We start from the raw sequence: 20,480 nt of genomic DNA on the forward strand, positions 1-20,480 counted from the left end.
TTGCAGCCACCAGCAGAGACAGGCAGAGACATGCGAGAAGCTAGCTTCGGCGATTTATGCGCCCATAGCAGACGATCCGTTAGGGAAGAGGGGATACGCATACGATATGATAAGTACATTGCAAATGCAGAGCAACGACGACGAGTACGGTATGATACAGGCAGGGCGTAAGTACAAGTAACAACACGGGTCGCGGCGGCATCTGCGCACGGCTTCTATAAATCATGCATATCGTGCCGGAAAATGTCGCGCTATATCGTTCTGCGATAGTCCATTTGAATTCTCCGTTCGTCCTGCCGGAAGTGCCATGTAATGCGCGGTCGTGTGCTAAATGTGCCAGGTAAAATGGTGTGATGGGATATAATGAGTCGTGGGGGTCGTGAGCGGCGTCGGTGGTTGACGCGGATCCGGCCTGGCGTCTTCTATAGAATTCCGTCCAATCGTTCTTGTTGTTGTACAGTGTGTACGCAGTTGGCGCACTATTTGGGCGCGCCCGCCGCCCCGCCCCTGTCGTCCACTGCGGTCGATCGACGATCGGCGATCTGACAGCGACGTGCGCTCGATCACCGACAGACAAAGGAAGGACTAGGAAGGACAGGAGGCGAACTGAGGCGTTGTGTATCCAAGAACGACGGTCGGCGGTGGGTCCACATCGTAGCGGAACCGGGCAAAACTGCAACGCGAAGCGCGTTATGAGCTCTTTTGGTAGATCTTTACGCTCTTGACCTCCCAGTCTGCAAAAAGAGGTCTCATGAGATGCTGCGCGCAACGAGACTGAGGCAGCTGGCACTTACAAGCTTCAGTGAACGATGCGCCGTTATTGAGCACGAAGTCCGAGCACGACGCGACACCGGTGCGCGCGGCACAGCTCTGATCCTGCCCGGGCACGCCTGATGCGTCCCACACGCCTCCTCCCCAATCACCGCTGGAATAAACGTGAGCGTCTGAAACACAGATCTTATGCTCACGGGGTACATACCAGAACGTGGTGTCAAAAATGGCTGTGTGCTGATAGAAGTACTTGAACGGGTCGCATGACGAGGCCGCGAATGCGGCCATGGGCGTGCCCCATGTCGTGGGCTGTGGCGCACTGCTCGACAGGTCTGAGGGTATCGAGCTGCGCGGGAAAAACCACGTCTTGATCCCATCGTCGTCCCACAGCGCTGTAGTCGCAAAGAAGCACGATCAGCATCGTGCCACCCGAAATTAGCAGAGAACTTACTAGCATAGACACCGCCGCCCATAGCGTTGAACGGAGCACCATACGAGTTCGTTTCGCTTGCGCGCACACCACAACCCGCGTTCCCGGTGTCCGCAGCAGCACAGTCCGTTCCGCCAATCAGAGAGCCTGAGATGCCCAACGCGCTGGGATCCGAGGAGGGCATGCTGCAACCGGGCGCCGTGTGGAGCGTCACCTGGTTGTTGGTGTAGTCGTTCACACCCTCGACCATGTCGATCTCGCCGCCTGCAGGCCAGCCCGGACCTATCACAAGAAGTCAGTTGCGGCACATTACACTATTCGCGATAAAACATACCGTTGCTCCAGAAAGCTGGCCATGTCCCGCAACCCGTCGGCATGTGTACGGCGTCCAATACAACTAGGCCGCCGGTGTAGCTATACTGCGAGGTTATACGTATGCTTTTGCGGTAGGTCGACACAGTCCCAGTCGTCTCCGCTCGCATGATAGCATTGCCCGCGGCGTTGATCTCAGTGAGATTAGAGGAGTTCTGGATATCTGAGTCAGCACAACATCCTGCTGCACAAGATATCCGGCGATATAGTAAACTTACGGCCGTGTCTTTATCCACATATTGCGCGACACCGTGCGTCGTTGTGTCTGGAGAGTTCTGGAAGTCCCACCCGTCGAAGAAAGTGTCACCTTCCTATAAGAGATAAATGTGTCAAATTGTGGCGTAATCGGAGGTGAAGGCACAACGCACGTAGCTCTGCGCAACTTTCCACGGCGATGAAGAGCTGCCCGAGGAGCTTCCTGTTGCGGTCGGTGAGGCAGTGGCAGGACTTGTTGATTGTGTTGCGGCTGCTTTCGTTGTGGTAGTTGCAGCATTTGTGGGAGAAGTCGTCGGCGTTGGCGAAGACGACACAACGGACGAGGCGGCGGTGGAAGAAGCACTCGGTGAGATACCCGTATCGCTCGAACTCGGGGCACTGGACCCACTGGTGCCATTATTTGCAATTCCGAGCCCTGTGTTCCCGTTGTTCACGCAGTACATCTTGGATGACTGGAACAACACCTGCTGCTGCTGCTGTGCTTGCTGCTGCTGGAGGCGGATGCCAGTGTACGCGAGGCGGAGGTCGTCGAGGAGCCCTGTGCTCCGCTTGATTACGTGACGGCGAACGTGTCGCGCTGCGCGGGAGAGCGAGGACTCGGAGTCGCGCGAGAACAACGCAGCATCGCTAGGCGCGGCATTGGCGAGCAGGAAGAGGAGGAGGGGGACGTGGATGTACATCCTGCGCGCGTCCGAGGGTGGGGTGTGGTGGTGGTTGGCGGGAGACAAGCTCGAGGAGCGTCTGCGGCAAGTGGGCGATAGGTGGTCGGATCGGAGAAACAGACCGCGAGGCGCAGCCTGGGTCGCGTGCGAGGTCGTGAGGCAGGATCTTCGCAGGGAGAAAGAGGCGGGGAAAGAGAGAAGCCTCGGAGCGGGACGAGGGGATATATGTACACGCTGACGGAGAGGGAGAAGGGGGAGAAAGTGAGAGAGGCGGAGAGCCTCGCAAACTTGTGGAGAGAACCACGTCTTCCTAAGCGCCCATCACGACAATCCTCATGTCGCGCGCTCCTTCCGGACCGGCCCCAGATATCCAGGTACCGGCACGGCCGTCATCGTGCGTCTTGTCCTTCTCGTCCTCCAGCTGGCCTCCGCGACATACGAGCGAGTCGGTCATCGCTGAGCACATTGGCCGACACCGTCGCCTCCGCGTTCCGAAATTAACTCGCACATCCCGGTCATTCGAGCCGTGCAGGCTTCTCTATGAACGCGTCCGTCTTCCTCCGACCGCAGCACGCCCATCCTCGTCCCGACCGAAGCCACCCCACCCGTCCAATAATAGCCCGTGCGCCTCGCCCAACTACACGCCTTCTTTCCTTCTCCTTCTGCTGCAGCTGGAGCCCTGGATAATACACCTGTGGAATTCAGTACGGCCGCAGCGCTCCAGCGGTGCACATCGCCTCTTCATTCGCGCCCGAGGACGCACAGTCATGCCTCCCACACCGGGGACACGCCGCGCGCGTGCTGCGAACCTAAGTCCAGCCGCAGTCGCGCCCCGTAGCGTGTCCGCGGCCCCTCCGCCCCCGCCTTGCGTCGTCGCGCCGCGAGCGCACGGCGTACTGCATTGCACCGCCACAGCAAGCTCACGTACCACTGTAAGTATGCCCGGTGTGCACGCCGCGGCACGGCAGGTACGAGACTCGGGCGTGTATGATGCATGACTGTAGGTAGTCGTGCGCTGATGCACACGGACGCTGAAAATGGGGTTGCACCCCGCCTGTTTGGAATGAGAGATGTATTGCATCTACAGCGCATATGGGTGTCGACATGGGTGTGTGCGGAAGCGAGGCCGAGAACAGGAAGCAGGAGGAGCATATATGTACATCGCGTCAATTATACCTCGTCCTACAAGTAGAGACTCAAGAGCGGAGGGAGAAGGGCGAGCGCGAAAATGTGGAACACAACACGATCGCTGGATGCGGCGGAAGAACGGCGGGAGGGGTAGCTCGAAGGAGGATCGAATAATGGAGACCAGGAAGGGAGAGAAAATAAAGATGCGATACAAACGAAAGCTTGTGAACAGACCAGGACCGGAGGATATGACAATGCGTGCAAGAAGAAGGATGCAGGGACAGGACCCAGCGGAAGACACAACGAGTCGGGGCTGAAGGCAAGATGAAGAGAATCGTCCAGGACTGTCCGGTGCCCACCACCCAACACACCCTCCACCCAAGTGATCTCGGAGAACAACGCCAGAGATGATCCGACGTTCTAGAGCGAAAGACGCTCAGACGCCACTAGTGGCCGGAGCCCGTAGCAAACGCTTCCCGGACGCTCTTCCGGAGCTCCTCGTGGTCCCGCCCGCTAACGCTCTCGTCGCGCTGGCTGAACGAGCTGGCCTGTAGCTGCGACGCGAGTGCGCTCGGCGTCATGACACCCTCGCTATCGGTGAAGTCGAGGATGCGGCGCGCAAGCATCTGGATCTCGCCTTGCCCGTCACCCGTCTCCGTGTCCTGGTACGACCTGCTCTGCGAATGGTGCGAGTGAGGCGTGCCGCCCAGGGATGACGTCGGTGTCGACGTCCGCGTCTCGGCGAGGGTGCGGATGTTCGGAATGAGAAGGTTCGAGTTGCGGACGTTGCTGATCAACTGGGGATCTGCAGAGGACGTCAGCACCGTGACCCTGCATCCCGGGTTCGGGGACCTTACCTCCGGACTCAAGCAGTTGCACAATGGTCCAAACGGCTATGTGCTGGAACGTGGCGTCCGTGCTCGTAAGGAAGCGGTGCAAGTACCTGTGCATACCCCCATCGGGCTTATCCCACACGTCGTTGAAGGCCGAATAGTCGTCAGAAGTCGTTCGCCCGTCTATTGGAAGATCAGCGGTGCGAACATGCCTGCTGCGGAAATGCCTACGCACCCTTGGATGACAAGTTGCCCAATGCAGCAGCACTGTTGCCTTGCACCTCGGAACTTAAGGAGTTCGTAAGGGGGATCAGAACCTCGCAGATGCCCATCTCCAACAATTGACCCTTCAGATCGTCTAACACAACGTCAGTACTGACTATTGATTTGCACTGAAAAGCTAAAATCGTACCGCTGAGTGCCAAAACCGCGATGCACGCCGTCATCTCGCTCTGAACGTTCATCGGAACCTCCAGCACAAGCTCCTTGATACTTTCCACTGCACCAGCCTTCACGATAGCCTGCTTGTTCTTCTCGGAGCTTGCCGCGAGGTTACGCAGAGTCGAGATCGCATGGCACTGCACCTCCTCGTTCTCTTTGAAGGACAAGAGGTTGATGAGAGGTTGCAAGAAGCCAGACTCGATGATAGGCGACTCGTTCTGCGGGTGAATCGACACGTTCCGTACGCAGGCAGCAGCAGAGAGAATCAATGGCAAGTAGGTAGACTGCAGGAGGCGGAGCAGCGAGGTAAGTCCATCGGCCTTCACAATCTCGAGCTGATATTTTTCTGCGAACATTCGAGATGAGTTTGTTGAATCTGACGTAATTATTAAACATACCATCGCTCGCGAGATTGCGAAGGGCTAGCGCGGCTTGACATTGGACCTTCAAGCTGGGGCTGTCCATCAGTTGGACAAGGCTCGAGACAAGCTTGGGCTCCGTCTGCGCCAGTTTCTTGCGGTTGTGCGCTAGATATCGACTTTGGTCAGACAAAGTGCGCAGGTATCCTATCAAGTCTCCTCACCATCAACTGCGATGTTACTCAAGGCAGTTGTGCAGTAGTATTGCACATCCGTATCTGGTGAGTTAAGCAAGCTAACCAGCACGGGAATCGCGCCGGCGTTAACGAGCTGCTGCCTGTTCTCGTCTGAAATGATTCATTAATATGAGTCTCAGCCGAACACGTCGTGTGCGTACCGGAATGGGTCATGTTCAGAAGCGCGCCCGTCGCGTTGCGCTGTACCCGCATGTCCTTGGAACGTGCCAGACGAGTGAGAGGAACGAGGGCACCGGACTTTGCGATCTTCGTCTTGTTGTCGTCTAGCGGTCCCGGGAGGTGTGAATGATGGTGGGCATGATGAACGATGTTCCACTCACCATGTGTTGCCAGGTTCGTGACACACCCAACCGCGTTGCACTGCACTTCAACGTTTGGGCTCAGCATCTGCCTGATGAGAGGTTCCAGGCCCCCAAGCTTAACGATGAGCAGCTTGTTCTCAGCTATACCTGCGTGTCAGTAATAGCGAACACGGACGCCGAAATGCTACGCACTATTTACAGCGAGGTTCCCCAGAGCCGCACTGGCAGCCCGCTGCACTTCGGTGTCATGGCTACTGAGGAGGAAGAGGATGGGGTCGAGCGTGTCGCGGCCTACGGGGCGGACCTCCTTCTCAGTGATTTCGGCGAATGCGAGTGCGGCGCTCCGTTGAAGGTCGACATTGTCGGAAAAGGAGAGTGTGGTCAACGCCGCAAGCGGAGAGTCTCTGAAGAAGTCGGTCGTAGTCCGGTCTGCGGTAACGAGGAAGAGCAAAGTAAACGCGACGTTCAAAATCGAGGACATACGTCCAGACTCGCAAGCACATGGATGTAATTGGACGTACTCTCAAGGTATTGCAACAGATCTGCTACCGCCTCCCGCTCGTTCTCCAGAAGTAGCGGCTCGTAGGTCGACTTCCCCGGACGGACTATACGCAGAATGTTAGACCATGCACAACCAATCACAGCGCAAGAGGTGGTGGCGAGAAAAGCGACGCACAGCAAGACTCGCAACAGCTCGAGACGACACCCATGTTAAGAATCCGCGATAGCGAGTATGAGCGGCGGGAAGGCGGGAGAGGGGAGGAGGGGAGCGATGCAGAGAAATGAGAACACAAGCCTGGAGCGCGAAGGCCAACTGTCCCGGCAAGCGCCGGCAGCGCCGGTCATTTGTTTGCCCGTGTTGTGCCTCAGCCATACACGGCAATTCGTGGATCCAGCTCCGCAGCATGCTCGCGCGTGCTGCACTGACTCACTGACGGTGAACTTGGTAGCCAACGTCCGAGCCAACATTGCGCAGGTCGCGCCCATCGTCCGCAATTTCGAGCTGCCGGATGGGCTGAAAATGTCGCAGCGGTCACCGACCCCGCTGTGCGCGCCCGCGCAGGCAGAACGAACGAGTCGCAGGCAAACAGGCTGTCAAGAACGGTTACTGCATTGACTGCGGCGTCCATGGGCGATGCAAGGGTCCATGGCGATGAGCTGCTGCGCACGCTTCTAGCACTACGTACTATCGAACACCGTGGGCAAGATTGCCAAGCATATAATGCGCGAGTTTCCGCGAGAGAGAGGCACAAGACACCCCCACCCGGCCCCAAACGCATGGCTATCGCAGGAGGCAGTTCTCTGGCACCTCGCGTCGAAACGATCGTCATTCCCCCGCGGGCGGAACACACAGCGACTGTGTTCTTTATTCACGTGAGCATTTACATTTTCCCTATCGCTTCATTGCTGACTACAATTACCTAGGGCCTCGGCCAGGAAGCCGATTCCTGGGTTCCTACCTTGCAGAGGGTCGTAGACCTACTGCCAGAGGTGAAGTGGGTCTTACCCCAAGCGTATGTCTTTCATATTTCACGTAGTAAATTTGTCTGACTTATTTTGGCAGGCGTACCGCACCCGTTACATATAATCAGGGTCAGAGGCGACCGAGCTGGTTCGACATCGCGAACCTCCCTCCGTGCAATTGCTATGATGAACCTGGCGCCACGGCGTCGGTAGCCACTATTGAAAACCTCGTAACGGCCGAAGTGCGCTCCGGCACTCCTCCTACGCGTATCGTCCTCATCGGTTTCAGTCAGGGCGGGGCTCTGGCCATGATGACCGCCCTCACGACGCTCCAAGAGTTGGGAGGCGTAGCGAGCCTGTCGGGATGGATTCCTCAGCAATCTAGGCAGGTGAGTTGACTCCACGATGTTATTATTCTTGCAACTCAGGAACGTCTTTTAGGCAATGCTCCAGCTGGAACCCTGTCTCCCGGTGTTTTGGGCACACGGCATTCCGGATACCGAAGTCCCGATCTCCTATGGTGCAGAGAGTGTGGAATTTCTACGCGAATCGTTACACATCTCGGACGACAAGCTAGTGTTCAAGAAGTACGAACAGTTGGAACATACTGTGAACGACGGAGAGTTGGACGACCTCGCTGTGTGGTTGACGCAACTTCTAGGTTGATTGCTATGGTTTCCAAGTGAATATGTTTTCCGTGCTCTATGTGCTTCCCAAAACGTTGTAAACTCCGTATGCCCCCCATAATTACTACGAAGCTACTCGACATTAGTCGCTGTATTTGATCGACGAATTAGCCGATTGCACCGCCACGCGGATGAAGTCACTCTTTCACGCGAACGCACGCGCTCGTCCGCTCGTACTTGCTCCTACTTGCTCTCGTCACTTCGTGTGGATCATCTGGAACGACTCTTGGGACACTGTACGCGCACCGTATCCGAGCACACTCTGCAACAGCTGTTGCATGAGCTGGATTCGAGTCACCAGCTCGATCTTGCGTCCAGTTACCTGCCGCAGTCATAAACACGCCTTTCCAATCCGGACCTTCTACTGGGCACGCGTGCAATTGCCCCAGATGCTGGAGATCAAGCTTACAGACGAGGAGAATGAGTTGTGCACGCTTCTTGACCAATGCACGCGTCATATGAAGGAGACCGAGGGTATAGAGACCTCATGCAGGATCGCTGGAGGATGGGTTCGGGACAAGGTACGCTCGACTAACCGGTGATTTAGACTTGAGCATTCTGAATGATTCGCCCCCCAGCTGGTTGGATCACAATGTAATGATATCGATATCGCGCTCGAGAACATGATGGGTGTCCCGTTCGCCGAACGCTTCGTGGAATATTGTCGTACGGTGAAGGATCTGGCAGTAAAGAGTGTCGCGAAGATAGAGAGTAATCCCGACCAATCCAAACATCTAGAGACCGCGCGTACGACAATCATGGGCATCGAGCTCGACTTCGTCAACTTGCGAAGCGAAGAGTATGCGGAGAACAGCCGCATTCCCACTCAAGTGGTTAGTCATCCGGGGCTCGTCCATTAGCAACTCCAGCCGTGTCTAATAGCATAGCAGACTTTTGGCACACCTCTCCAAGACGCTATCAGACGCGACATTACGATCAATTCGTTGTTCTATAATGTTCATTCAAGAGAGGTCGAAGACCACACCGGCAAGGTAGACCCATTTAACTGTGTCTATACGGGATGGTGTTTATAATGTAAAAGTAGGGCCTCGACGATCTCCGCAATGGCATCGTCCGGACACCGCTTCCACCACGAGAAACGTTCGCCGACGACCCCTTGCGTGTCCTGCGATGCATCCGGTTCGCTAGTCGTTTCGGCTTTACCATGGTGCCGGAACTGCAAGAAGCAGCAAAGGATCCTACGATCCAAGTTCGTCTACGTTATCATAAATTTGGCCCACTGGTCCTGATCCTGCAGTTTAGGAAGCTCTCAGGATGAAAATCAGCCGGGAACGCGTTGGTGAAGAGCTCGACAAAATGATGGGAGGTATGTTGACCAGCAGGCACAGCTTTGAGAAGCGACCGCTGAACCCAGTCCCTCAGGACGCAACCCCTTACTGGCGATCGACCTCATCAACCACCTTTCCCTCTACTCCTCTGTGTTCAGCGTACCCGAAGCCACAGGCATAAACCTCTCGGAATCTTCCTTGCTCCCCTCTGATGCGCTGAATGCAGCAGCCCTCATGCATGCGCTGTCCGATCCTGGGAAGAGCGATGATACCCTGTCCGGCGTACCCGTCCCTCCTCTGCCTGCTGTGCACCCCCTCCTCTTGTCAGAACTGTCAACGAAGAATAACCCCTCCCGTCGCCTGTACCTCGCGGCCGCGCTCACGCCGTATCGCGACCTCACCTACACCCAGAAGAACAAGACGCACCCCGCTACCGAAGCCGTACTCCGCGAGGGTCTGAAGCTCGGCGTACAGTACAACTACTCTAACGGCATCCCTGCTCTGTTTGCGGCTGCAGATGTTCTGCAGAAAGGCGTCGCCGAGTTCGAGGCCGGCAACATGGACAAACCCGAGCGGGTATGGATAGGTGCGAGGCAGCGGTCTTATCTTTTGCAGAACCCGCTGACTTGCTGGTCCGCACAGGGTTGCTGCTGCGGGAGAGAAACGTCCACAATCCAATATCGGGCTCGTTCTGGGCAACATCCCTCCTGTTTTCTTTGGTCCAGGAATTGACTGCTCTGTGGGCAGAGGGGATCGATCCGCTTGACGGTGAGTACGCTGGATAAATGTATCATTCAGGTTACTGAACCGTCCCACAGAAGTTGCACCTGCACGCATAGCAGCATACAACAAGTTTACTGCGCGGATCGAAGAGCTCGACTTGCCTCCAGCTGTTGACGCTAAATCGATCCTTAACGTATGCATGCTGGTTCTATTGACGCAATGCCCACGCTGACATTCCCCTAGGGTCGGGAAGCCGTGGATGTCCTGGGAGCAGCCAGCCCAGGGCCATGGACGGGTGAGGTCCTCGCCCGCATCATCGAATGGCAGCTCGAGCACCCACACGGCACGAAGGGCGAGTGCGAGACGTGGCTCCGTGCCGAACAGGCCGCGGGTCATATCAACATAGTGGTTGGCAAGCGCGTCATGGACGGCGCGGTGGATGCTAAGGCGAAGAAGGCTAAGCGGTAGTGAGCAGCAGCTTTGTGGCGCAATCGTTGTTTGGCTATGAGCTGTAGATGATAATGTGATGTATTGACTACGCCTGCGCGGTGTACAATGTATGTGGGTAGCCTAAAGGCGCGTAAATAGGCATACTAGTCGGTACCGCGGGCGACGTTGTCGCTGGTGGTACAAGGTGATGGTACAGGATATGCATGACGAGCGAGGGTAGGGGTGGGAGGAAGAGAGACGTATGCGGGAGGTCGAGAGCGAAGGCGACGATGACGTGGATGCGGGGACGGCGACGGCGACAGAGCTAGGGGAGATGCGGGGGAGGATACGAGGGTAGGGGCCGAGTGGAGTTGTGATACGTAACAAATATGATCTAAAGACAAAGATGAAGGTGATATGAAGGGGATACTGGCGTTACAAAGGAAGCGTCCCAGCGTGCCGTCACTCGTAATGCACCCACTCGTTGAGGTCCTCCGCCGAGATGCCGCCGGGGATGCACTCTGGGGCATAGTACTGGTTCTCGGCGGAGAGGGGAGCGAAAAAGGCCTTGTCATACGACGGGGGACCCGAGGACATGGGGTCGGACATGTTGCCGAAAAGGCCAGCGAACTCGGGAGACGACGGGAATGGGTCGAGCGGAGAGGGAGTATCGTCTACCGCTGGTGCAAGGAAGTCGTCGGAGAGGGTGCTGGACTCGGGGCTAAGGGAGGTGCTGAGGATTGGGTGAGGGGGGTATGCTTCGTGGGCGAATGGGTTGGTGAATATGATATCCTCCTAGTGGAAGACGGCGTGGTTAGCGTTGTCGAAGGGCGATCATGGTGGCAGACGTACCTCGTCGTCCGAGCAGGGCATGCCAAGATCCAGCGTAGGTATCTCCGACGTGGGGATATACGCCTCCTCCTTCTCCTCCTTCATGAAGGTGGGTGTGTGGTTGTGTTCCTCAGGGACGTAGTCATCGTCATCCTTGATTCTGACGCGCCGCTCTCGGCGAGGACGAGCGCGAGAAGAAGAGGCCTGCGCCCGCGGACGGGCAGCCGCCTTGCGCGGCCGGGCACTGACGTACTCAGAGGAATCTGACAGATCACTCCCCTCCCCCGCCTCGCGCCGGTCGAGCTCCTTCTTGAGGTCGTCGCCTTCGAAGCCGCGCTGGATGAGGCGCGCGACCGTCTCGCAGCGCAGCACTTTCTGGACGTGGTCCTGCTTCGGCTTGCGCTTCGCGGGCTTGTCCTTGCGGTAGATCGGCGAGTACTTGTACTGGGGGTACTTGCGCGCGTGCTCCTTCTTCGCCTCGTCCGCGAGCTGGTGGTACGGCGCGCGCTCTGCGTCGCCGAGGCTGTTCCAGAGGCTGCCCGCGATGCGGCTGATCTGGCGGTGGTCGCGCTCGACAGTGCTCTTGATCTTCTCTTTGTTCCAGAGGTCGGAGCGGAAGATCATGAACGCGTTCGGGGGGCGCGGGATGTGTCCCGGCTTCTTCTTGCGCGAGTGCGAGGAGCGTTCGCCAGCGACGGTGTTAACAGCCGCGGGAGAAGGCGAGCGGGACTCGGGATCGACCTCCGGCTCGCCCAGCTCGTCCGCGGGAGGAAGTCCGGCGTCGGCATTGGTGGCGGGAGAGGGAGGGTACATCAACTCGAGGTCGAATTGATCGTACTCATCGCTACCTACACCAGATCGGGGAGCGTCAGTATGTGCTGGATCGGAGGCACGCCACAGGAATAAGTGAGACGGGGGATGATGACATACCTGGATCGCGGGGAGGCTGCCGCGAGAGGCGGCGGGATCGCCTAACGTTGCGAAAAGCGGGCATGAGGGCGTAGCAGAAGTTTCAAAGAGGAAGGGTAGTGCGAGGACGGTTGCCGGAGAGCAGGATGCGACCATAGGGAGTACATGGCCTGCTCCCCGCGCTTCCTTTAGTACACCAGAGGATGAGTAGGTTGTGCCACTCGACAGATGGGCAAACAGGATTGCTACAGGGGAACACCTCTGTATAATCACCGCATGTCTGCCTCGCGGCCGGAGTGTACTCGCATCCCTTACCGACATTAAAATCCAGCCAACCAGCGTTTTAGCTTTCTTGACGCGTGACGATTACCTTGTAAGGCTCGCGGAAGCAAATGTCCCGTGGCGCAAACCGGGCGTCGGCAGCGTTGCGCACAACGACCGACGCAGCCGTCGGTACAACAACTTTGCTGGCGGTGTTGTTCGCGACGCTTTATACCTCCGCTGGCTACCAATCAATGCCCGGAGGACGTCTGGGCGCACACAAGAGACGTTCGCGGCAGCACGTTGTCGACGTTGTTCCCACTGTGTTCGCGCCGGCGTGGGGCACGTTCTGTCGAATAGGGTTAGGTTGTCACCGCTGGATTTGTATCAACCCTCCCCTCGGCGCAACATTGTCCTCTTTGCGTGGAGTCTGCGCTGCACGGTGTACCTATCCTGGGGTGATCTTCCCATGGACCTCCTGGTTTTGGAAGGGATTCTTCAGCGACCACACCCGATGGATGCTGCGGCAGACACTGTGCCACCCATTCAATCAGGCTGGCGTCCAGGCCGCCACATATTAAAAAGGCCCGATGCGGTTCCTTAGACGGACAGAAGGAGACAGAAGTCGCCGATGCCCGGTTGATGCACATGCCCCGTCACCGTGGGAGCCGCATTGATCACACGAACGCAGGCGTGGTGTGCCACTCGGGATCCTAAGAAAACACCGTCGTCCTATCGACACGGCAGGCAAGCGCGAGTACAAAAGGGGGGGACTCGGCGCGAAGGCCATACGTTGACACACGCACCGCAGACATCAGGGCTCACTGGTGGAATTTTCATCTAAGAGCTGTCACCCGCGACGTTGTCGGCGGAAGACGGGGCGGGAGCCGCGGCAGCCTTCACCTTCCTTTGTTGGTCCTTCTCACTCCGCCTTTTGGACCCTGCAATCATGTCCCTGCATATGGGGTCAGCACATTGATCTTTGCGCGATAGACGGCACGGAACCACTCGCCTCTTCTTGATAGCGTCCTTCCGCCCGATGTGTCTTGCATTGTTGACCGTCTCCGCGCGCTTGACCTTGCCCATCTGCTTTCGCTTCATCTTCGACGGCTTCGGCAGCTTGAGGATCCACTCCGGCACAGGCGATCCCGATTGAAGCAACACGTTCGCGATCCTGGATACACACGTTAGGTGGCCTAAACTGGGCGCAAACAGATCCAGCTTACGTTTTGAGCCACGGGCCGTCCTGATCTGTGAAGTAGGTGATCGCCTTTCCTTCTCTCCCAGCGCGTCCGGTGCGACCTGCCACAACATCAACAAACGTGCCAAACAACAAGCCATTAAGGCAAGCGACTGACCGATTCGGTGGACATAGCTCTGGACGGTCTGTGGGAAGTCGTAGTTGATGACTTCCCGTACACCCTTGAAATCCATGCCGCGAGCCATGACCTCGGTGCTGACCATCACCCAGCTCTCACCGCGGCGCATGCGCGACACGGCGTCCTCTCGCTCCTTTTTGGACAACCCGGCGTGCAAGCAGTCGACGTTAGGTATACCGCTAATAATGAGCTCTTCCGCTAACGACGCCGCGCGAGGTTGCGAAGAGACGAATATGAGCACCGGTGGGTTGTATGGTTGTGATAGGTACTGGAGGAGGGTAGGCAACTTGGACTGATCGTCGGCGACATAGGTGAGGGACTGCGCAATCAGAGGTAATGGCGTGTCTCTTCAGTGGAACGTGAGTATTCCGCACGGTGTAATTGACACTGAAGCACATACTTGAGACCGACGACGACACGAATGGGATCTCGGAGCATCGACAGAGCAACCTTCTCTGCGTTGGCAGGTAGTGTGGCGCTGAAGACCGCCTTCTGTACGTCGGGGTATGTACATGCGGCGATAACCTCCTCGACTTGCTCCAGGAATTCTGTATCGAGCATGCGGTCGGCCTCGTCTAGCACTATATGTCGGACACTGCGACTCTGTCAGTAAGGGCGTAGAGATTGAACCTCCGGTACGTACTTGCCGAGCTCCAGATGACCTGCTTTTAACGACGCTACAAGTCGCAAAGGCGTGCTAATGACCAAGTCTGCAATGCGGTGTGAGGACTAGCGGGAGGCATTCTGCAGCCGCGTTACTCACCAATTTTGTCTCGAACTGTCTTGTCCTTCATCGTAGCCGCAGTGGCTTTGCTGAATAGTACAATCCGCCATTTTCTGCCCTGCGCGAGCTTCAGACATTCGTTGTGTATTTGGTGCGCTAGTTCACGGGTCGGCGCGAGGATGATAGCACGAACACCGGAGCCGGCGTCCGACTTCGCACTCGCGGCGGGAGCTCCGAGAGCAGCCATGACCGGAAGGAGGTAAGAGAGCGTCTTTCCGGTACCCGTAGGCGATATGGCAGCAAGATCTCTATGCTGCGGTGCTATAAGCACGCCGAGCGCGGGACTGAGGAGAAGGACGTACCTCCATAAGTATGGGCACTCCATATGACTGTATACCCGTTGGCCTCTTGTACCCGGACTCCGCTAGATTCGCAAACAGGTGGGGCGGGATGTTGTACCGGTCTCGCAGGACCTCGAATGTGTCCGCATGCTCGGGTACGTTGTTTCCCTTCGTGGTAACGCGGTGTCGGGGCATGGGCGGTTCGTCGTCCATAGGGACATCCTCTTCGTCCGTGTCCTCGTCCTCATCCTGCACCTTCCGCTTCTTGCCCTTGACGTCGGCTTCAGCGTCCGCGGATGGTGCCTTCCGCTTTGGCGCGCCTCCCTCCGCGTACTTGAAGAAGTTTAGCTCCGGCGGGAGCTCGCCGGATGCGCTCGCAGAAGTGGAGGCTTTGGGCTCCTGCGCTTTGTCACCCTGGGAGAGGTTGGTTTGGAATAGAATGCATAGTGCTATAGGGCTCACATTGAACAACCGCACATCACCCTTGAACTTCGTCTTGTTGAATTTTACTCCTCCTCGAGAGAGTAGATGGAATGCCTCCATGAAATCGAAGTAGCCGGTGTGCTCGTGGCAGGAACACAGTCAAATTCAGAATTAGAGCACTGAGAGCCAGTCCTGATTCTTCCAGGCCGATATCAGAGAAACCAAGAGCCGGAGGTGCGGAAAAAGCAGGTCAAGGTGTGCAGCCAGGGAGTTTGGGCGCTTCACGCGATTGAGGCGAGCTCAGAAAACGCGATCGAGATTTACTCGATCGGAATATATGCCGGGCGCCTATGCACATGGTCCTCCCGTTGGTATCCAGCAGACGGGAACCGGGGCGTAACATCCGTGTAGAGCTAATGTCATTGAACGCAAAGTAAAAGACAAGCATCTAGTGAATAGTATAAGGAAGTACGTGGAAAGCTCTAGTCTACCATGCTGTACGACCCATCTAATCAAGATACGAACCACGAACAAACTAGTCTATGAAGCCAATAATGATAGACAGACGAGAATGTCAGCCAGAGTCCGTAAGGTAAGTTGCAGGGAACAACGTTCTCCATCCTTTCTTCAATTGCTGCACGGCAAGAATGAGTCGACTGATAAGACAAATCCAGCACGAATCCGGCAGACAGCACGTACCTCGAAGAAGACGAACATCAGCACGGTGTTAGGGCCTAGTCGTATGAATGCAGGGGTCCACCCCTTGAAGAGGAAGCGCGGTCCCTCTTCCCGCAGGGCTGTAGTCAGTACTTGGAGGGGATGTGATACACCGTGCTGCGGGAAACGGCTCAGTACGGGCCCACGTTGCACGCGGACCTCATACTCACCGCAGACATGAGGCGCGACCTGAGTACGTCTGCCGGGGCGCATACAGCTACAAGTTGTGTGAGCTTATGTCAATATCTTTTGACGAAGGACATAGTTGGACTCACTGGTGGCAACAGTACCGGCGAGAACACTCGAAATTGCATGGAGAAGTAGACCGTCTTGCAGCTGGTAGTCGATTACGGGTATTGGATTCCGCAGCATCATCGTCTTGAAGAGGTCATACCTAAGCATGAGGTACCGTCAGCAATCTCTTCGCGCCTTCAATGTAGCCAACGGACTGAACGTCGCGACTTACGAGCCAACCTGTGAACCCTGAGAAGCAACAGTGAGAGCCGTGAGGGTGGCGCGATTGCTACGTCGTAAAACTCACGTTCATGAGAACGGCTCGTGTCTACGGAGATGAACGGGTTACACAGTGGAACCGCACGGAGAACGACGGGTGCGTACCATATTGGTCCCCAGTCCTCTGAACATGCCGTGTGCGCCCTCCTCGCGGACAAGGGTAACCATGCCGCTGACTGCGTTGCTGTAGTTGTACCTCTCCGCGGGTGGCCGGACGAAGTCGCTAGTCATCCTGACGAGTAGGATGTCTGTGCGAGTGACAAGCGTTCACGATGGAGTGATACTTCACGAATGAAAGTGTGCTTACCGGCAGGGTTTCCTGCTAGACCTCCTAGCGCACCGGCAAGCATTGCGGCTAAGAGGAGATGACTGCCTGGTGCAGGCCCGTCCTTGGACAGGCTTGCCTTCATCTTCTCGTAGGCACCGAGCCGTACCAGGGAATAGGTCATTTGCCTCAAAACAGAGGCGGAGAGTCCCGTATACAAGCTCCTGAACCCGCTCTCGCGGACAGTCATTCGAAGGATGGAAAGCGTGGAAGGATGGACGGGACCGGAAGCTGGATGGATAGTTTGCATCCGACTGTACGGGCGTGTAAAGAGCAAATTCCAGTGGCAGAACACATGCACCTACACTTTCGCGAGGTCCAAAGGATGTGTACAGCAGGCAGCCACTAGGAGGACGTGAATTAAGGCTTGGACTACAATTGTGCGTGTGGCAAGTTTACTCACTGGTGGCTCCGACGCCTGACCATTCCAACCCGCCCAGTTAGCGTAGCTAGAGCACAAACGTCTCGAGGGCTTACCTCCAAGCCTACCGTACAGCCGATCAGCCACGGAGTCACTGACAGAGGTTTTTTACTCACCAGAAGGGATAGCTGGTCTGTCTCTTGCCCATGTTGACCTCGTCGGAGAGGGTAGCAAGAACTGGCGAGTTCGTGGTGTTGGAAGTAGACCTGCACAAACCCTCAGACCGCGGCTGCCCTGCAGTGCGTGGTTTCCATGAAAGAGTGGCTGCAAACTCTGAGGCAGAGTTATGAGACGGCGCTGATCGCGATTGGGCATTTTAATTCGTCATCCGGTTCGGCACGCGACGGACGGCGCCCCGCGACGAGTCTGGATCGTCGGTGAGTTCGGCCGCGGTATACAGCATCGCCGGAACGACGTGAAGAACGGGGAGCGCAGGATGCTCGTGAATAGCATTGGAGTGAGTGGTAGCTGCAAGGCGCACCTCCCGCGGCCAGACTCCCGAGCTCAATTGCCAATGGCTGCATCGTTGACGCAAGGCCAGTTCTCGTGACGATCTGGGCCGTGACCGGGGTCCGTGCACGCAAAGTCGCACGGACAGCGTTGGCTCGGTTCGACCCGAGCGTGCCCAAATTGGCGCCGCGCGTCGTGTCGCGCGTCGCCTTTTTCTCCCTCCCACCGCCACCTCCCCCTCGACCACCCCCGCTTGCTTCCTTTCTTCCCCTCCTAGCTTCCCCCTACTCTCTTTTCTTTGCCGACCATGAGCTCCCACGACAACGAGGAACTTATCGACTACGAGGACGAGCATGACGTGGTCACCAACGGCGCGGCAGCGACCACTGCCACCAACGGTGCTGTCACCTCAACAGCGCCCGCGGCCGACGGTGAGGGCGAGAAGGACAAAAAGAACTTCTCAGGGATCCACTCGACAGGCTTCAGGTGCGTTCGGTTGCATATATGCTCGATATTGAGCGCGTCTTGACCCGCGTCTTTGTCTTTGTTCTTAGGGATTTCCTGTTGAAGCCCGAGCTGTTGCGAGCAATCAGTGATTTGGGTTTCGAGCATCCCTCTGAAGGTTGGTAGCTCTCGCTTGTAGTCGATTTGTCTGCTCGGAAGCTAATCGGCTGTGCCACTCAGTCCAACAGGAGTGTATTCCTCAAGCCGTCCTGGGAATGGACGTGCTGTGCCAGGCGAAATCCGGGCACGGAAAGACGGCTGTCTTTGTTCTGGCAACTCTCCAGCAGCTCGAACCGGTCAACGGCGAAGTATCGGTCATCGTACTTTGCCACACCCGCGAGCTTGCGTTCCAGATCAAGAACGAGTACGCTCGCTTCGCGAAGTACATGCCCGACGTCCGTGTCGGCACTTTCTACGGCGGAACTCCCGTGGCCAAGGATGCCGAACTCCTCCGCGACAAGACCAAGTGCCCGCACATCGTGGTGGCGACCCCCGGCCGACTGAACGCTCTCGTGAGGGACAAGGTCCTCGACGCCTCGAAAGTCAAGCACTTCATCCTGGACGAGTGCGACAAAATGCTCGAACAGCTTGGTTAGTTTCATGCGAATTTCGGCCTCCCATCCTACATCCCTGCTTCGTGCATCGTTTGTGCTCCACGCGGCATCGGCCTTTTCGGGTGTCAAGCTGCTATTCGGCTGTTAGTCTTGCGGCGCTCGCGCGCTTAGCGACCTCCTGCGACATTGGGCCTTGGTTCGACGGACGGTGTGGTTGTGGAGGGTGAAGGTGTCGATCGAAGGGAAGCACGGGAGCGCGGACGAAGCACCAACGAACTCGACGGTCAAGGCAGCAGACGTCTTCGTTGACGTCGCAAGCCAGGTCGCAACACAAGTTCCGAGGGTCAGATGCCTCATGAAGCTGCCGACTCCGTTAATGCCCATTCCCCGTTGCTTCTTCGTTCTTTTTGCTCCATATTGCATTCGACAGCCATCTTACCATCTCCGCCACCGTCCCACCAGACATGAGACGCGATGTCCAAGAGATCTTCCGGGCGACGCCGCACCACAAGCAGGTCATGATGTTCAGCGCCACCCTCGCCAAGGACATCCGGATTACATGCAAGAAATTCATGGCCAACGTAGGTTCCACTGCTTCCGAAGTTGTACCAGTCTCTGACAGCCCCTGCAGCCGCTCGAGATCTTCGTCGACGATGAGACGAAGCTCACGCTGCATGGTCTCCAGCAGCACTACGTGAAGCTCGAGGAGGTCGGCAAAAACCGGAAGCTGAACGAGCTCCTCGACACGCTCGAGTTCAACCAGGTTTGCTCCCGGTTGCATGTGCTTTTCATAGGATTGTTTTGACCCCTTCTATAGGTCGTCATCTTCGTGAAGTCTGTGGCGCGTGCGATTGAGCTTGACAAGCTCTTGGTGTCATGCAACTTCCCTAGCATTGCTATCCACTCCGGGCTCGCACAGGAGGAGCGGTGCGTCATCCTTCTGCACTTGATGATCATCTCCGACTGACATGCGCCGGTAGCATTGCGCGATACACCGCCTTCAAGGCCTTCGAGAAGCGTATCCTTGTGGCGACCGACATCTTCGGTCGTGGTATCGATGTGGAGCGTGTCAACATCGTCATCAACTACGACTCGCCGCCAGATGCCGACAGCTACCTGCACCGCGTTGGGTGAGTTTATTCGCGTCGTCGTTCATGTGTACACGTACTAAAGTGAATACGATAGTCGTGCCGGTCGTTTCGGGACGAAGGGTCTTGCTATCACGTTCGTCTCATCGGAGAGCGACCAGCAGGTGATGGCGGCCATCCAGTCCCGCTTCGAGGTCGCGGTTCCTGAACTCCCCGACCACATTGATCCCGCGAGCTACAGTACGTGTTCAAGTGCCTTCTTTGCCTGTCTTGACGCTGAAGCCGTGTTCAGTGACGTCCTAATTACCGAGCACCATGAACGTGCTCGCTCTCTAAGTCTCTCGCGCTGTCCCGCTTTCTGTGTCGTAGCTTACCTTGCGCCCCTTGTAACCGTACTGTTTGACTCTATACACCACGCTCCCCTCCAATGGATGTTATTGGCTTGTAATGAGCTGCGTGCGAAAACTACGCCAAGTCCTATTGTCACTTTCGACTCGAATTCCTCGACTGCGTCGCAATAGGTGCGAGACACGTTCGCGAGAACCCAACTCGTGCTATGGCTGTACATGTATGGTACTGCAAGATACAGTGCTGCTATAGCCTACAAAACATATTCGAATAACCCAGAGGTGCGTGCGTAAATGTATGTTGTACTGGATCTGATAGATGCCCGAGCGT

The 20,480-nt window shown here is 56.7% G+C and overlaps 8 protein-coding genes across 8 annotated transcripts; 3 read left to right on the forward strand and 5 right to left on the reverse strand.

Annotated features, from left to right (window-relative positions):
* Positions 1-690: 690 nt before the first annotated feature.
* TRAVEDRAFT_109518 (uncharacterized protein) lies at positions 691-2,232 on the reverse strand (the record flags this gene model as incomplete). Its single annotated transcript, XM_008035045.1, has 7 exons — positions 691-734; positions 795-925; positions 980-1,163; positions 1,223-1,483; positions 1,536-1,728; positions 1,792-1,884; positions 1,942-2,232. The coding sequence occupies 7 exons, from the start codon at positions 2,230-2,232 to the stop codon at positions 691-693; spliced, it is 1,197 nt and encodes a 398-aa protein (XP_008033236.1).
* Positions 2,233-3,518: 1,286 nt separating this feature from the next.
* Positions 3,519-6,529, reverse strand: TRAVEDRAFT_140401 (vacuolar protein 8). Its single transcript, XM_008035046.1, has 11 exons — positions 6,448-6,529; positions 6,293-6,376; positions 5,964-6,200; positions 5,790-5,912; positions 5,610-5,732; positions 5,437-5,559; positions 5,252-5,380; positions 4,825-5,199; positions 4,648-4,770; positions 4,437-4,595; positions 3,519-4,384 (listed from the first exon to the last, which is right to left on the reverse strand). The coding sequence occupies exons 1-11, from the start codon at positions 6,479-6,481 to the stop codon at positions 4,026-4,028; spliced, it is 1,869 nt and encodes a 622-aa protein (XP_008033237.1). The 5' UTR covers positions 6,482-6,529; the 3' UTR covers positions 3,519-4,025.
* A 373-nt stretch (positions 6,530-6,902) lies between these two features.
* TRAVEDRAFT_26004 (lysophospholipase I) lies at positions 6,903-8,017 on the forward strand. The gene is made up of 4 exons (XM_008033705.1): positions 6,903-7,145; positions 7,197-7,285; positions 7,336-7,624; positions 7,677-8,017. The coding sequence occupies exons 1-4, from the start codon at positions 7,050-7,052 to the stop codon at positions 7,899-7,901; spliced, it is 699 nt and encodes a 232-aa protein (XP_008031896.1). The 5' UTR covers positions 6,903-7,049; the 3' UTR covers positions 7,902-8,017.
* A 293-nt stretch (positions 8,018-8,310) lies between these two features.
* TRAVEDRAFT_109774 (tRNA adenylyltransferase) lies at positions 8,311-10,401 on the forward strand (the record flags this gene model as incomplete). The annotated part of the gene is made up of 9 exons (XM_008035047.1): positions 8,311-8,442; positions 8,500-8,754; positions 8,812-8,913; positions 8,967-9,131; positions 9,185-9,248; positions 9,305-9,796; positions 9,853-9,978; positions 10,029-10,126; positions 10,177-10,401. 9 exons carry the CDS (start codon positions 8,311-8,313, stop codon positions 10,399-10,401), a joined length of 1,659 nt encoding a protein of 552 aa, XP_008033238.1.
* Positions 10,402-11,196: 795 nt separating this feature from the next.
* TRAVEDRAFT_110510 (HMG-box) lies at positions 11,197-12,006 on the reverse strand (the record flags this gene model as incomplete). Its single annotated transcript, XM_008035048.1, has 1 exon — positions 11,197-12,006. One exon carries the CDS (start codon positions 12,004-12,006, stop codon positions 11,197-11,199), a length of 810 nt encoding a protein of 269 aa, XP_008033239.1.
* Positions 12,007-13,132: 1,126 nt separating this feature from the next.
* TRAVEDRAFT_140413 (P-loop containing nucleoside triphosphate hydrolase protein) lies at positions 13,133-15,350 on the reverse strand (the record flags this gene model as incomplete). Its single annotated transcript, XM_008035049.1, has 9 exons — positions 13,133-13,318; positions 13,376-13,537; positions 13,590-13,665; positions 13,722-14,089; positions 14,143-14,337; positions 14,386-14,452; positions 14,506-14,779; positions 14,829-15,221; positions 15,270-15,350. The coding sequence occupies 9 exons, from the start codon at positions 15,348-15,350 to the stop codon at positions 13,204-13,206; spliced, it is 1,731 nt and encodes a 576-aa protein (XP_008033240.1). The 3' UTR covers positions 13,133-13,203.
* Positions 15,351-15,636: 286 nt separating this feature from the next.
* On the reverse strand, positions 15,637-17,440 carry TRAVEDRAFT_159877 (dicarboxylic acid transporter). The gene is made up of 12 exons (XM_008035050.1): positions 17,323-17,440; positions 17,263-17,270; positions 17,189-17,203; positions 17,091-17,130; positions 16,768-17,039; positions 16,566-16,708; positions 16,489-16,509; positions 16,414-16,430; positions 16,223-16,341; positions 16,118-16,164; positions 15,930-16,064; positions 15,637-15,864 (listed from the first exon to the last, which is right to left on the reverse strand). Exons 1-12 carry the CDS (start codon positions 17,352-17,354, stop codon positions 15,805-15,807), a joined length of 909 nt encoding a protein of 302 aa, XP_008033241.1. The 5' UTR covers positions 17,355-17,440; the 3' UTR covers positions 15,637-15,804.
* Positions 17,441-17,892: 452 nt separating this feature from the next.
* On the forward strand, positions 17,893-20,225 carry TRAVEDRAFT_140419 (P-loop containing nucleoside triphosphate hydrolase protein). Its single transcript, XM_008035051.1, has 9 exons — positions 17,893-18,142; positions 18,211-18,278; positions 18,341-18,751; positions 19,177-19,295; positions 19,346-19,477; positions 19,532-19,641; positions 19,695-19,844; positions 19,900-20,042; positions 20,095-20,225. Exons 1-9 carry the CDS (start codon positions 17,964-17,966, stop codon positions 20,103-20,105), a joined length of 1,323 nt encoding a protein of 440 aa, XP_008033242.1. The 5' UTR covers positions 17,893-17,963; the 3' UTR covers positions 20,106-20,225.
* The last annotated feature ends 255 nt before the right edge of the window (positions 20,226-20,480 follow it).

This window comes from Trametes versicolor, assembly GCF_000271585.1.
Source record: "Trametes versicolor FP-101664 SS1 unplaced genomic scaffold TRAVEscaffold_1, whole genome shotgun sequence".
In the NCBI taxonomy this organism is placed as follows: domain Eukaryota; kingdom Fungi; phylum Basidiomycota; class Agaricomycetes; order Polyporales; family Polyporaceae; genus Trametes; species Trametes versicolor.

Bases quoted from the DNA above. Each gene is read 5' to 3' on its own strand.
- TRAVEDRAFT_159877 (XM_008035050.1), bottom strand. From the start codon at position 17,354: ATGGGCAAGAGACAGACCAGCTATCCCTTCTG. The intron at 16,065-16,117 runs GTGAGTATGAGG...CGTTTCCCGCAG, and splicing joins GGTCGCGCCTCATGTCTGCG to CACGGTGTATCACATCCCCT. The intron at 15,865-15,929 runs GTACGTGCTGTC...CTTGCCGTGCAG, and splicing joins TGATGTTCGTCTTCTTCGAG to CAATTGAAGAAAGGATGGAG.
- TRAVEDRAFT_140419 (XM_008035051.1), top strand. From the start codon at position 17,964: ATGAGCTCCCACGACAACGAGGAACTTATCGACTACGAGGACGAGCAT. The intron at 18,143-18,210 runs GTGCGTTCGGTT...CTTTGTTCTTAG, and splicing joins ATCCACTCGACAGGCTTCAG to GGATTTCCTGTTGAAGCCCG. The intron at 19,478-19,531 runs GTTTGCTCCCGG...CCCCTTCTATAG, and splicing joins ACACGCTCGAGTTCAACCAG to GTCGTCATCTTCGTGAAGTC.
- TRAVEDRAFT_26004 (XM_008033705.1), top strand. From the start codon at position 7,050: ATGGCTATCGCAGGAGGCAGTTCTCTGGCACCTCGCGTCGAAACGATC. The intron at 7,146-7,196 runs GTGAGCATTTAC...ACAATTACCTAG, and splicing joins CGACTGTGTTCTTTATTCAC to GGCCTCGGCCAGGAAGCCGA. The intron at 7,286-7,335 runs GTATGTCTTTCA...TTATTTTGGCAG, and splicing joins AAGTGGGTCTTACCCCAAGC to GCGTACCGCACCCGTTACAT.
- TRAVEDRAFT_140401 (XM_008035046.1), bottom strand. From the start codon at position 6,481: ATGGGTGTCGTCTCGAGCTGTTGCGAGTCTTGCT. The intron at 4,771-4,824 runs GTACGATTTTAG...ACGTTGTGTTAG, and splicing joins CGCGGTTTTGGCACTCAGCG to ACGATCTGAAGGGTCAATTG. The intron at 4,596-4,647 runs GTGCGTAGGCAT...ATCTTCCAATAG, and splicing joins GGGCAACTTGTCATCCAAGG to ACGGGCGAACGACTTCTGAC.